The sequence below is a fragment of the Ostrea edulis genome, chromosome 2 (genome assembly GCF_947568905.1).
Source record: "Ostrea edulis chromosome 2, xbOstEdul1.1, whole genome shotgun sequence".
NCBI classification, from domain to species: domain Eukaryota; kingdom Metazoa; phylum Mollusca; class Bivalvia; order Ostreida; family Ostreidae; genus Ostrea; species Ostrea edulis.
The window spans coordinates 72169430-72183390 of NC_079165.1; the positions used below are offsets into that span (position 1 = coordinate 72169430).

The 13961-nt window shown below is 35.0% G+C and overlaps 1 protein-coding gene across 1 annotated transcript; it reads left to right on the top strand.

Annotated features, from left to right (window-relative positions):
* Positions 1 to 2229: 2229 nt before the first annotated feature.
* Positions 2230 to 8860, top strand: LOC125678655 (protocadherin-9-like). Its single transcript, XM_056157168.1, has 5 exons — positions 2230 to 3096; positions 3401 to 5365; positions 7309 to 7431; positions 7643 to 7772; positions 8299 to 8860. Exons 1-5 carry the CDS (start codon positions 2464 to 2466, stop codon positions 8613 to 8615), a joined length of 3168 nt encoding a protein of 1055 aa, XP_056013143.1. The 5' UTR covers positions 2230 to 2463; the 3' UTR covers positions 8616 to 8860.
* Positions 8861 to 13961: the final 5101 nt, after the last annotated feature.

The following is a 13961-nucleotide window of genomic DNA, read 5'->3' on the forward strand; positions in this document are numbered from 1 at the left end:
CATATGTACCCAGGGGCTTCAAAAAAGGTGGTAACTTGTATCGAGATGATCAAGATAACATTATTGTCTAATGCGAAAGTAATGATTAAATTTTCTTACAAGAAAAACTGTTTTGATCTATAATAAGATATGTGGGGTTTGATTCCTTTGTATTTCTCACACCTTGTAAACGAGCGAAGATACTGAGAAAAGATTAACTAATCAAGGCCCGGCTCGTGTAGCCGTAAGCATCAGAAACCCGAAATGAGTTTTATAAATGACCATCTTGAGGGATTACAAACCCAGTGAACGATAAATCGGTCCAGCGCTTAATGGACATTAAAAAAGAAGTAGCCTGCCTTGGACACCCATTTAGAAACTGACACCGGTGAAAGTGACATCTCCAGCTTAGCTTTTTTTGCGAAAATGACACGTAAAACAACTAGGTGAACCGTTATTGCGCAAGTAAACAGTCCGGACGTTTCTGTCAAACGTCTGGAAAATACATACAAGAGCATTCTGGACAGTTTTGTGCGAGAGGATTAAAGCAGTAGGCCTGGGTATGTGGTTTTACCTTTATTGTATATAACATTCGTTTAATTCAATTTTTAATCATCTAATTTAGAAAAATAGAATTTTAGAACCCAAGAGTGATGTTTTGAAAATATTTTGAATTGGGTTTTTAAATTAAGATTTTCTTTCATGGAAATTGAAAAACTCTTAAAGTCGTGTTTATTTATATGATTTCAATATACTGAACAGACTTAATTCATTGCTTGAATTTCTGAAACATCACTTCCGATTGTCTATGACATGTCTAAGCCAAGTGAGAAAATGTAAGTAACTGTAGAACTAGTCGATATTCATACAGCAAAAGAATTCTTCATATTTTTTTGTGGGTCCCATTCTTATATCAATGGCAATGTGCACCCGTCCATTATTGATTATCATTTTATGATTTATGGCAGTATATGTTATGTATAAGCCAAATTGTAAAGAAAAAAATCTCCCATCATGTCGTAGTGATCTGAATATAGGTCAGTAACTGTAAGAGTATTCATCGGACTTAAGCAAATTAGATTAATAACTTCCATTACAAGAAGAGTCGGGTGTTTTCTTTGATGATTCAGATTTTGCGCTATTGGCGGTTAACTTTCTAAATTTACCCTCTCAACTGATATTATGAACAAAGGGGTCAAGCTATAAACCGGAATTAAATGGAATTATGTTGATAAATTCTAGGTTGATTCTGTAATACAACAAAATATTTATTTTAAGAAAATGAATTTCGCTGCTATTCATCTCTGTATTACTGAGCAAGGTATTTAGATAGGCAGCCTTTTACCTTATCAAGGAAACGTCTGCCATCTTAATCGGAAAATCGAACGCTAGTTTTATTACTTTAGGTTGATTTAAAACTTTAATTGAAACGGAATGATCCCACCCTCACAATGGAAAATTGCTATTGAAAAGACCAGTAAATAATGTGATATCAGAGGACTGTTTATTTACGGAATTAATCCGATAAAATTTCGTCTATCTCAGCGTCCAACAGTTATGTAACAGCCACACCTGACTTTGAGAAAAAGATAATAGGCACTAAATCACATCAAAAATGAAAAAAAAGTACTATGTTTGGTTAAAATAAATGAAATGTGGGTTCTTTCTTTGGTTTGCGGGTTATACAGAGGTTTGTATTTTTTTCAGTGTGATAGAGACCTTAATTCATCGTTTCCGTGTCATGTCATCAAGGGTGTAAGGGGCAGTTCATAATTAGTGACCACAAAAGGCCCCTGTGGTATGAACTGTCTGACCTTGATTATTTTCATCATTGTCCATCATGATTTAATGTGAAGCTGTCATCTTGCTTGGATCTCATATCTATCAAAGAAAACCTGCAACAAGAAGATGTCAGTTATCATTAATTTCGCTACTTGCTAAGATATACCATTTCTTCCCCTACAAAATATTCGTTTAATTATTCTTGAAATGGATTTTTTTTTTCAATTCACACGAAATTGTGCTCTTTGTTTATAACTAGATCAATCAATCTTTCACCTAAGAAACATGCAATAAAAATAACCTCTTTATACTTATTTCTAATGTACTCGAAAGAAATATCTCATGAAGATTATGCCAATACATAGTTGTGTCGATATCGCTGATTGGTGGACCCAATTTTGTTGGGCGGAGCTATTTACGCATATTTCCCAGGTGTAAATAAAGCACATTACCCAGGTGAAATGCTATAGAAGAGAGAGCATAATAGTGATGGATGGTAGTGATATTTACGACAAAATGACTAATCAGCTTGTCACATACTATTCGATAGATAATAGTAAGTAAAAATCAATTATTATGATTAAGAATTTCAGGAATCGCACAACCAAGAAGCAAAACACAGTATTGATGTGACGATTTTTTGTGTGTGTTACAGATCTTAAATAAATCCAACACATGAGGAGGCCGTAAAGCAGCGGGGAAATGAACATGGCTTTTATGAAGTATTTAGGAACTATAATTATTTGTTTACCTGTGATATGTGGACAGATGATACACTACAGTGTGTCCGAGGAATCGGCCCTGGGAGCGGTGATCGGAAACATTGCCACGGACGCCAATCTCACTTCCGATGATCTCACGATGGAATACATCTTTTTATCTCAATCCAACCCGCTTACATCTTTATTTCAATTGGAAGAGAAAACGGGATTTCTATCTGTTGGAATGAGAATCGACAGGGAATCCCTTCCAGAGTGCAAATTTGTTGCAGAATGTCTTCTTAATTTGGATGTGATTTGTCGAAATTCCGGAAGCTTTTATCAAAAAGTTGAACTGAAAATTAAAATTTTGGATATCAACGACAATTCCCCCACGTTTCCTAAAGGTTCTCAGACTTTGAATGTGTCCGAGGGGTCCCTCATAGGGACATCGTTTCCCATTGAAGGAGCCGTAGACAGAGATAGTGGAGATTATTCAGTACATTTATACAGGCTTGTCCCAGAGACAGCACCCTTTTCCGTCCAGTACCAGAAAAACGTTGATGGAAGTTCCCTTGTTCGTCTTATTCTTAAGGAAACCCTAGATCGAGAACGTCAAAAAACTTACAAGTTTCAGGTAAATTAGATAATTCTTAATACTTAATTAACTTCTGTAGCTGAAGTGTGTTGTATCTATTCATTTATCGGCATTCTATCGACTAGGATGTGTATGTATCGGGATTTTACAAGCATGATTTATTAAATGTACAGTAATTCAGTAATCTCAAAATTCCGAATTTATCACAGTTTACTCAGAATTCCGACTATATATGGTAAATTGTATGTACATTGTTAGGCATGTGATTTACACTTCCTACTGTTCATCACTTTTGGCAACAAGGTGCCAACATCGATAATGGTATACAATTTGTTTTTAACAGGTTGTAGCTGAGGATGGCGGTTTGCCTGCCAATGTGGGAACTCTGGTTGTTTTCGTGAACGTTCTGGACATTAACGACCACCAACCCGTGTTTTCCAAGACACAGTTCAACGTGACTGTGGATGAAGATGTAGCTGTCAACACCACTATTCTAACCCTTACAGCACGTGACGATGACGAAGGTCCAAATGGTGACGTCATTTACAGCTTAAGCCCTCGACAGGACGAGAAGATTCTGAAGCTGTTTCAAATTGTTCCGACAAGTGGAGCTTTGCAAGTGAAGGAATCTTTAATTTTTGAGCCTGGAAAACAATATAGAATTATTGTGGAAGCTAGTGATCGTGCCAAGCAGCCTCTAATCTCCCAAACCCAAGTTACCGTTAATGTACGAGATACTCATAACAACCCACCACGTATAAAGGTGGATTTGCTGTCAAATACCGACAAAGCTCAGGTATTGGAAAGTGCTTCACTTAATGCCCCCATAGCTCATGTCACTGTAGATGATCCGGATACGGGTTACAATGGAAAAATTAATTGTTCGATTCGGAGTGAAAATTTCCAACTTCAAAAATTCAATGTTTTAGAGTACAAAGTTGTGGTGTCTCAAGCATTAGATAGAGAAGTGCAATCAGAATATACCATCGTCGTAAAGTGCCAAGACGAAGGTACCCCACCCCTGAATGCTTCATCGACATTAAAAGTGACCATTCTTGATGAAAATGATAATGACCCTGTGTTCACAAAACTTGGATATGTGGTGCAAACCCAGGAAGATAACAACATTGGAGCTAGTCTGATCAGAGTTTCTGCCTCAGATAAAGACATTGGAAGAAATGCACAGATCACATACAAACTTGAACCATCAGGATACAACTTCTCAATTGACTCCAAAACTGGACTTATTTCTGCACAGTTCAGACTTGATCGCGAAGAGACATCTTTGATCAAGCTTGAGGTTCTTGCAGTGGATGGTGGTTCCCCTTCAAGGACAGGCACAGCCAGTGTTGTAATCAAAATCACAGATATCAACGACAATAAACCAGAGTTTCAAAACGAAAGTTTCCTATTTGCTATTCAAGAAAACGCGCCAAAATACACATCCGTTGGATTACTAGTTGCAACAGACAAAGATGAAAACAAAAAAGTTACATTTTCGCTTTTACCACAGTACAATGGTGGAATACCATTTGAGATCTTGCCTAATGGAACAATAAGAACATCAGAAGTCTTGGACAGAGAAACCATTGCCAAGTACCAATTTTCGGTCGTAGCCACTGATTCAGGCATCCCTCCCCAACAATCGTCTGTTAAGATCACCATTGATGTTTTGGACATGAACGACAATGACCCTATCTTCGTGTTTCCCAGCGATAACAACAGCACTGTCATCATTTCATACCAGACTCTACCCCATACCGTCATCGCCCACCTCGACACGAGGGACATTGATGAGGGACTCAACGCAACTGTGACCTACGTCACGAGGGAGAGAAACTACTCCCATCTCTTTCAATTAAACAGCTTGTCTGGAAGACTCATTCTCATGAGACAATTGACAAATGCTGAAGTTGGAAAATATAAACTTTCCATTATTGCCCAAGACAAAGGAACACCTCCAAGGACTTCCGAGAGGGCCATGACAATAATTGTTACCACTCAACCGATATTAGATGAAGTTTCTGCGCCAGATGATCACAAATACTTTCTCATCGCCATCGCCATTTCGTGCGTTACCTTAGTGATAGCAGTGGTCATCATCTTGACAATTTGTTTGATTAAAAGAGCTGATCGATTGCGTCAAAAGTATCACGAACAACAAAAGTCAGAACCATATTGTGGAATATCGGCCCAGCGGTTCCACGGAAATACTCTAGATTCTCTGCACTGCAGTGGGATGTTGGATAAAGAGAATCGTGAACATCAACTGTACCCTGCTCTTCCCAATACCATGGCGAATTCACAGGTAATGTGTCGCACCCCATTAGTTTGTAATCACCCCTCTCTATTTAGAATAAAACAGATAAAATTCACGCAGTTCAAAAACATTCAATTTGAAGTGAACTGTTCCTCAAGTATAAAAGCCTTGCTTACAAAGATCCCAAGCTGCATCACTACGAAAATATTTTTACGGACCATTAGATAGGAAATTACAAGGATTTGAAGTTTGAAAAGAAACTTTTAGCATCTCGTGAAACAAAATTAGATCAAAGAATGAACCTTATAACAACCATAAAAACTTTATTTAACAGTTATTAATCTTTTTTCCATCACACAAATTTTGAATTCATTCTATAAAACTAATGATTATATCAAATTAAAGTGTACATACAATACCGTAGTTTAATATCAAGATATCTGATCTAGATATGTTTCTGTGATATGTTTTAAATGAATGAAAATATACACAGTCAATCGACCATACGACACGTAAATACGAACGTCTGAATGTCAGCGGAGAAGAACGTTAGAGGACAGGTCAGTTGTGGGAATTTTGACATGGAAAGCCATTAAAATACTTCAATGAAATAAAATCTGCTAGCAGTGTCCATCCCTATGTCAGTTCACCAAGATAAGGACAGTAATTTGGCGCTCGGCATGCGTAATGCATCCGTGTCCCCAGGGGTAGTCGACTTCACCACTAATAACACTTTTTGTGCACCCCACGGTAAACTGTGGTCCGAAAATGAACATGACAACTTGGGTTCAGTGAAAAAATCGTCACAACTTTATGTTTATATTTCATGTTGCTACACAAATTAGAAATAGTAAATCACAAAGAGCCAGGAAATGGTTTGGAGCAAAAACTAGTCTTACAATAATTACCGCGGTTTATAATTACTGTGCAGGGGCTTTAACGAACTTGGGACTGAACCTCATTTGTTTTGAAAGAAATGTCATCTGCCACGCTACATACAGGTGTCAGTACCTCGATTTTGTGATCCGCACGGATCAAATTTCTCCAGCAATACCGGGTACCAATAGCCCGTGGGAGTTTTCACTGACGACATGTCTAACCCCCGTGTCCACAACACTAGTCAATTACTAATTGAATTGGAAAAAGAAAACTCCGTCTCTCTACCTCAATTTCTTCAGCTGAGATGTGAGTCATTTACTGACTAGGTCGTTTTCCTTAAGCAAATCAAAATATTTTTACTTTGTCCCTGTGAAGTAAGCAGGATTTAAATCATTCCATCATCATTATTTCAAAAATACAACCAAATCTTTCGATGAGTCTATTCTCATAGTGTCGAAGGCTGTGAGATTAAAAATACAATTGTTAATGGCCGCTCTATCAATATTGTCATAAAATATATGTCGGTGCATTATGTTTAAGGATCCTAACAAGCATTTTCATATGTCAATCAGTTTTGGGGTTTAACAGTTTCTTTTTATGTTGTTCTTTAAAGTTTGACACATTTAATGTTTTAAATTGAATGTTTAAAATGTTTTAACATCTGTTTGACATAAGATTGAAAAGATTAAAAAAAAAATATCTCTTTCACCGAAGTCGGAACGATTTTAGAATGTCTATCGTCCACACTATATAAGAATCAAAACAGAAGGAAAAATTGATTTCTAAGCCGTTTTAAAATCTTGATAAAATTGAGCCTTCAGTTTATCGACTTGTGATGAAAACATGTCAATTAATGACCCTTATCTTAAAAAATTAGCTATTTATCTGTCGTTTATGATAGCTTAATGGAAGTGTCAGCGACAATTTTCACTCCGACAATCGGGTTAATATTTCATTACCAATCTATATTCCCTTCCCAAACATTTTGAACATGAGTAAATCTAGAAGAGATAAGCGGATTATCCCACTCTACCCGACATGTTTATAACAATTCAAAACTCATCAATATTCACATTACTGACTTGTATCTGATATGTTGTTTTCTTATTTAGATTTCTACCAAAGGAATTACCGCCAGTCTTGGACAAGATGACAAAATTCATCATCAGATAAGCTCCTTTACTCTTCAACATGCACTGAGGGCCAATAACTCTTTCAGACAAGGGTCACAATTGGTAAGTATATATATATAAAGTATATTTATATAAAGTTTGTAAAAAGAATTCAGCATTTGATACAGTAAATATATCCAATAATAAAAGTCAACATACATATAATCATTTTTGCTGGAAATTTACATTTACTGTATTCTTTCAAATTGGTGTAACTCATCATCTGACATATGCTAACCGATTTTTAAAAAACAATAATTGTCCATTTTCATAGATGAGAAAAGAAGGGGACAGTACGAGTGATCATTCAGGGGAGATCACTCCAAGTGACAGCGGTCGAGGCGGAAGTGAAGATGACCTTAACAACAGTATTCTGCTGTCTCATTCTAGTTCCGTAGATTTTGGTAAGAGGACTGCATCTCATTTATTTTTACATGTGAAATGTCAAGCAATAGTTCTCAAGCCCACAAATAACACTGCAGGGAATGTTAGCTAATCAAGAGATTGTGTTATATCAATGTGCATTACACGCCTAGCATTAGTCACATGGTACATATTACGTCATCTGATGTGGTTGTCTGCAAGGTAATGATCTTTCAACTTGTTTATCATATTTATCATGTTATATGGACCAACAGTTCAGTGATTTCTTACGTTTCGTTGCTTAAGAGAAATGTAGTCAGTACGTTGATAACGTTTGGTCGTTGGCTTCTCCTCTATAACATTTGGTGTTTCACAGATAAGTTTAAACACGTAAATTCAATTATATATTGTAAATAAAAATGGCATAACAATCTTCTTGACACTATCTCCCTCTCCCGTGAATATTGTTTAAACAAATAAAATATGTGACCTCAGTGCTCCTTTTCTTCAAGAGATGATTGGTATTTAATCTTCGTTTAAAATTTCAATTTGGTTTCATTTTTGTAGAAAACGCAAAGAGCAATACACCCAGAAAAGAAATGACGTTTAATTCCTTCAACAGACCCAGTTTGAAACTGCAAGGAAACTCATTTGGTGCAAAAGACAACACACAGCAGAAAGTGACATATTCTGATAATAAGACAACTTCATCTCCGCGTAATATGTTGGGAGTTTTTCAAAGACAAGAGAGTTTATATTCAGATGCCGGAAGTTACTGTGGTCATGACGACAGTACGACAACTTCCGGGAGTTATGTCTTAGATCAGGAGGACATTTTTGATGGATTTAATTCAAGTTTGCATCGAGGACAATGTATTGTGTAGAAATGATTGTTTCATTGGCAAATTCAGAGTTCATAATCATATGCATATGTATTTTTGCAAAACGAGAAACGCAGTCCCAACGTATTCCTCACGTGCCAAACTCATTAAAATGTAAGGTGCTACATGAATATTTGAATATTTAATTAATGTGTTCAATATGTATATTTTGACATGATTTTCATTGTAAATCTTTGTATGAAATGATATTTAAATAAGATATATCAATTAATAAATGATATGATATAATCCCGAGCGTCAATCATCTTTTTATGATAAAGGTTTCTCATACGCAATTTATTAATTCAACAACCTTAACTCGTTGAGATAGTGTCTAAGGAATAAAACTGCTTTGCAACACATTTATGGAGAATATGGAGGCAATATTCTTATACAGTAATTATATATCCGCTTTGTTTTCATACGAATGTAATGTGGTCAGTCTTGGTATTAATTACCTAATCTGGCTGAAGGTCACCATGCATGTAAACCAAAATTTATTACTCCATAAAAAAGACCAAGATGTTTAATAGAAATCACGTGAACATATGCAACAATCTGGGATGCAGACATTGAAATTACGGATAATTAAAACATATATGAATAATGTCTAGCAACAGTATCTTTGATATATCCCCATAGTTACGGAACATCACAAAGCTTGGATGTTGCATTATGATACCGGGACATTGACGTTTCATACAATCTGACTAAAGTAAAGACCTATAATATATAATAATATAGGTCTGTACTTTAGTCAGATTGCGTTTCATAGTGATGTATATTCCGTTTTTAAATCATCATTACTTCGAAATAACCAAACTTTCATGTGAAAAATGGTTTCATATATATATATATATATATATATATATATATATATATAATCCAAATAGAAAGAGTTGATATCACACAGTCAAAATAATTCAATAAAAAAAAAGCAGGAAAATATACAGTTCCAAAATATATTTAATATTTTGGAACTGTATATTTTCCTGCTTTTTTTATTGAATTATATATATATATATATATATATATATATATATATATATATATATATATAATTTTAAATTCGTAAATAGTGTATTCAAAACAAATAGTTAATCAAAGGCAAACATTTTGAAATACTTAAAAAAAATATTGTAGAGAAAAATGTGTCTGATACTACCTGTATATAGGAGGAAAAAGAATCATACATCTGTAAAATACTCGCCCTCGTCATCAAAGGCAATGATTCTAAACACAGACGGCGTTTAAAAAAACAATGCCGAATATATTTGGTTTCTCATGATCATAATGGAGTAAAAATGATAATAAATCTGCAATTGATATACAAAAAACGTGGGATCTGGTACTTTACTTTAGCATATGATCATAAGGGTCTACCGTTTTGTGTAAACTACGGTAGCATTTCTCATGAATTCTCCCGTATAATGTTGATAATAAATTGAGGTGTTTGGGAAATCCGTCAGGTGAATTGGTCTAGTGGCTGTCCTCGTTACAAACTACACCGCGGGAAACTTGGATTTATAGAATTTTTGATTTCTCGGTTTGTGAATCTTTTCAATCCAACTTTATAATGAGATCACATCCGTTACAATGTACAGAAAGGGTGAAGTCTCCTATTAAAAATTAAATATCGTCTAAAACGTTAACAAAGTTGTAATCTCATTATCTAGGCTATACTAAAATCAATATTGAGTGAAAAGATTATTCCGGGTTTTGATAAAACTGAATGAAAAAAATATAGAGGACACAGGGATTTATTGCTTGTACCAAAAGTGTATAGCAAGAGATAAAAAGTGAAAGTAATTATGCATCGACAAAGGAAATTTTATTGATATTTATTTCATTATTACTTTCCGGAAACCGAACACCAACATTTTGTGTTTAGTTTCATCCTTTTAAAATCATAACTTTCATCTTATTATTAGAATTTCACTTTATTCAATTTTCATCCGAAATACTGGCGCCGGACTTTAAACAATACAGTCCCAAAAAAAACCCATTGAATTGAAACCAAATTTCTTCACAAAAACCCATCAGTCGCCACAAAGTAATTTGACAAGGGTCATCTTATTTTTTTTTTACAACAAGCATATCTCTATCTCCCAGAAACTTGAATCTATTATGCTGTGTTCTGTAGTCTATAGCTCATGTTGACCTGTACTTCTAACAAATTATTCACGTATGGAGCAGGTCCTTGATGTCTGTGTTCTGTGATCCTATCTGCTAATTACTCTCGTTAACACATAGACAAGTCAGGAATCGGACAAAGAAGATCTGGTATAGACCTATCGCATTACGATTCCATTTCTAGATATTACAGGAGACTACAGTAACAATTTGTCGCATAGAAAGTTTATATCTACAGTTTTCTTTTTTATAATTTTCAATTATCCTGATATCAATAGCGAAATTACTACTGGCATTTTGAGATATCAGTCATGATTGAAATGAAAATTTCAAAAAGATTTCCTGAGATATAACCAGCTGTGGTGTTTTATTTTTGGCATCATAACCCACGGTGAGGGATATTCTTTATACCCGGATTTAATCACATTAGCATTTTTATGACAAATTGTCTCATCGAATTATTCAAATCTTTTGAGGCGGATTTGTGTATTTTGTTTCAAAACACCCCGATGAATACATCAATCAGACCTCCCTCCCTCCCCAAAGTATAAGAAGGTATAAATCAAGCGGTGTGGGATAGTCATTATGCGACATACCCAATTCAAACGGTTGTCATTGACAAATTCTACACCCTAGTGAAAGATGCGTTTTGGCATGCAATGGGTTTAGCTGGTTTTCCTTTAAGAAAAGAATATAGAAAAGAATTCGCTTCTTTTCTTTTGTTTATGAGAATGGGGTAACTGAAATGTAAAAGAAAAAATGCATTTGTCATGATGTCATCGAAATAATAGAGCGGAGACGAGTTTCGTACCAGAGTCTTTTTCCTTGGAGCAGGTGTATCGCTGTTTTCCCCAAAGCATGGCCCATCTACATAATAATGTGTGGGGAAACGATTTTCGATTTTGCCTAAAGTTTTATGTATTTTATTTTTCAGACAAAGCCTTTAAGTCTACCAATAAAAGTGGCAAGTCGGAATTACCGAGGTTTAATCTTTCTCACTTCTGTCGACATTTTCATCACCTTTCTCCACTTCCGTCGAAATTAAATAAATTCATACAGGTGTTGAATAAATAAAGACAGCGTCATTTTCTGATGGGCAATGGTTATTTAATAGAACTGAAAATTCTGTAGGATTCTGGATCTATTCAGACAAACTGTTGCATAACGGAAATTACGCTTCACACTTTCCATTACTTCAAGACTCAATTGCTCTGTGGTAAAGAAATTTCACTACATGACAAAAGGATGTCTACTATCTCTTCTGTTTGTTTTCTTAATTAAAGAGACCTAATAAGAAACCTTTTAAAAGTTCGCTCTTGTGATTGTTCAGAAAAATTTAATGGAGTCATCAAAGCACAACATCGTAACGCAAGCATTTTTACCTTCAAATGTCCCCGCTCTACATGAAATGAGAATTAGGTAGCACTTATCCGTTATCTTGAATTGTCAAATTCAAAACCTGGACAGTCTTGAGTTGACTAGAATTCGTGTTATTTGTTGGGGCACTATTAGCGCTTTTCAGGATAATTTGGCGACTTTTCCATATAAACAAACTAACTAAAGAATAGGAAAATGTAAGGGCGAACTATAAACATTGATATTAAAAGGGGGTTTACATGGTCTTAACGAATGCTCTAAATACGCTGTTGACTTTTCATTATATTTCTTAAAATGTTCTCCAAACTTCTCTATTACAAACACATGGGTTATCTACAAAACAATTCGACATCAACAAAGTCATTAAGGTGCATTTATACCAGGCTTCACTTTAAACAATTTAATCCTGATTTGGCGTGATATTTTTAGGTATCCCAGTTTCACTTCATCTTTAGGATTTTAGTATACTACCATAGAATAGGCTGCTGCCGCGCTACCATGTTACCTACTGTCGGTGTGGTACTACACGTTTTGTTATATTTATGCAAAGTATGAATCGGTGAAAAAAAATTACATTCAAAACAGCCTAAAACATTAAAATATGTTTCTTATATCATCTTTATGTCTTCTCTCTTCTTCTTTTTTTTTTTTAAATATACAGTATAAATGTTTCAAATTAGCCTCTCATTGAAAAACGAGAGTCGAATTTCTTATACACAAATAATCTGAATAGCACAGAAATGTTCTTTGCCTGAAATTACATTTTTCTTCTCTTTTTTTTTTAAATCATAGCAGGTGTGGGTTTTTCTTTCGTAAGTAAAACAGATTCCCTCTGTTTGAAACTCGATCACTGTAGTTGCTTTGAACCAACAAATTCATTTCTACGTTATCGATTGGATCAAGAAATTATCAATAATGTCTTTGACATTTTATATTAAAATGATTTTCTCTACAAAGTCTTGGATATATCGTTCGTCAAGCAAATGGCTGTTGCCAAACACAAATTGTCCGCAATTATCTACTGGTGCATTACCGATTGGAATCTAAAGTGAGGTTTATCGTGACGAGGTTCATCCTCGGGGCGAAACTGCAAGTCATGTGACATAGGGTCATCTTTGTTTCTCCGTCATTATATACTTACATAAGCAACTTAAAGTTGATTTAAATCTTTATTATTTAGACAAATTTACTTAGATCTAAATTTTCACTTTAAAATTCCTCTATCTTTTACTACCTAATGTAATTTTCTTCTAAATATTGAAGGTATTTGTATGCCTTACACATTCTTGTATGTACAGAGCATCTGGCTTTCTCTGATAATGGTAATTCTAAAGTGCAGCTACTTTTTCGGACAAATCAATTATTGGTAATTACTGGCAAAAGATGATAGCTGGAAGTCGTCCTTTTGGCTCTAATTTTTGCAAAATAAACTAATTTATCACCCGCCGCCTCCTTTTCTTGAAATGTTCATGAATACTAATACTGGGGTCTTCTTAATGGTCCACCTGATAAAATAAGCTCTTTTAAAGTCAGAGCATTATTTTGGTGTAAAGTTTCCGGAAAATTGACAATTTCGGACAGTTGACAAATCTGTCACCTGTCTACATTTTCACATTAAATTGCGGACAGATCCCTCAATTCACGTAGCCCTGGCGACCTCTCGTCCCCTCACGAGATTTAGTGAAACCCCCTTTTTTCGATCAGATCTTGGTCCGGGCGATAATTCGTTGTAGGTGGAGAGGTGAACTCATAAATCTAGTGTTTTAACAAAAGTCGGACGCGCAAAATTGTCCAAAATGCCCATTAAAATTTCAGTCAATATAATTATGAAGGTCACTG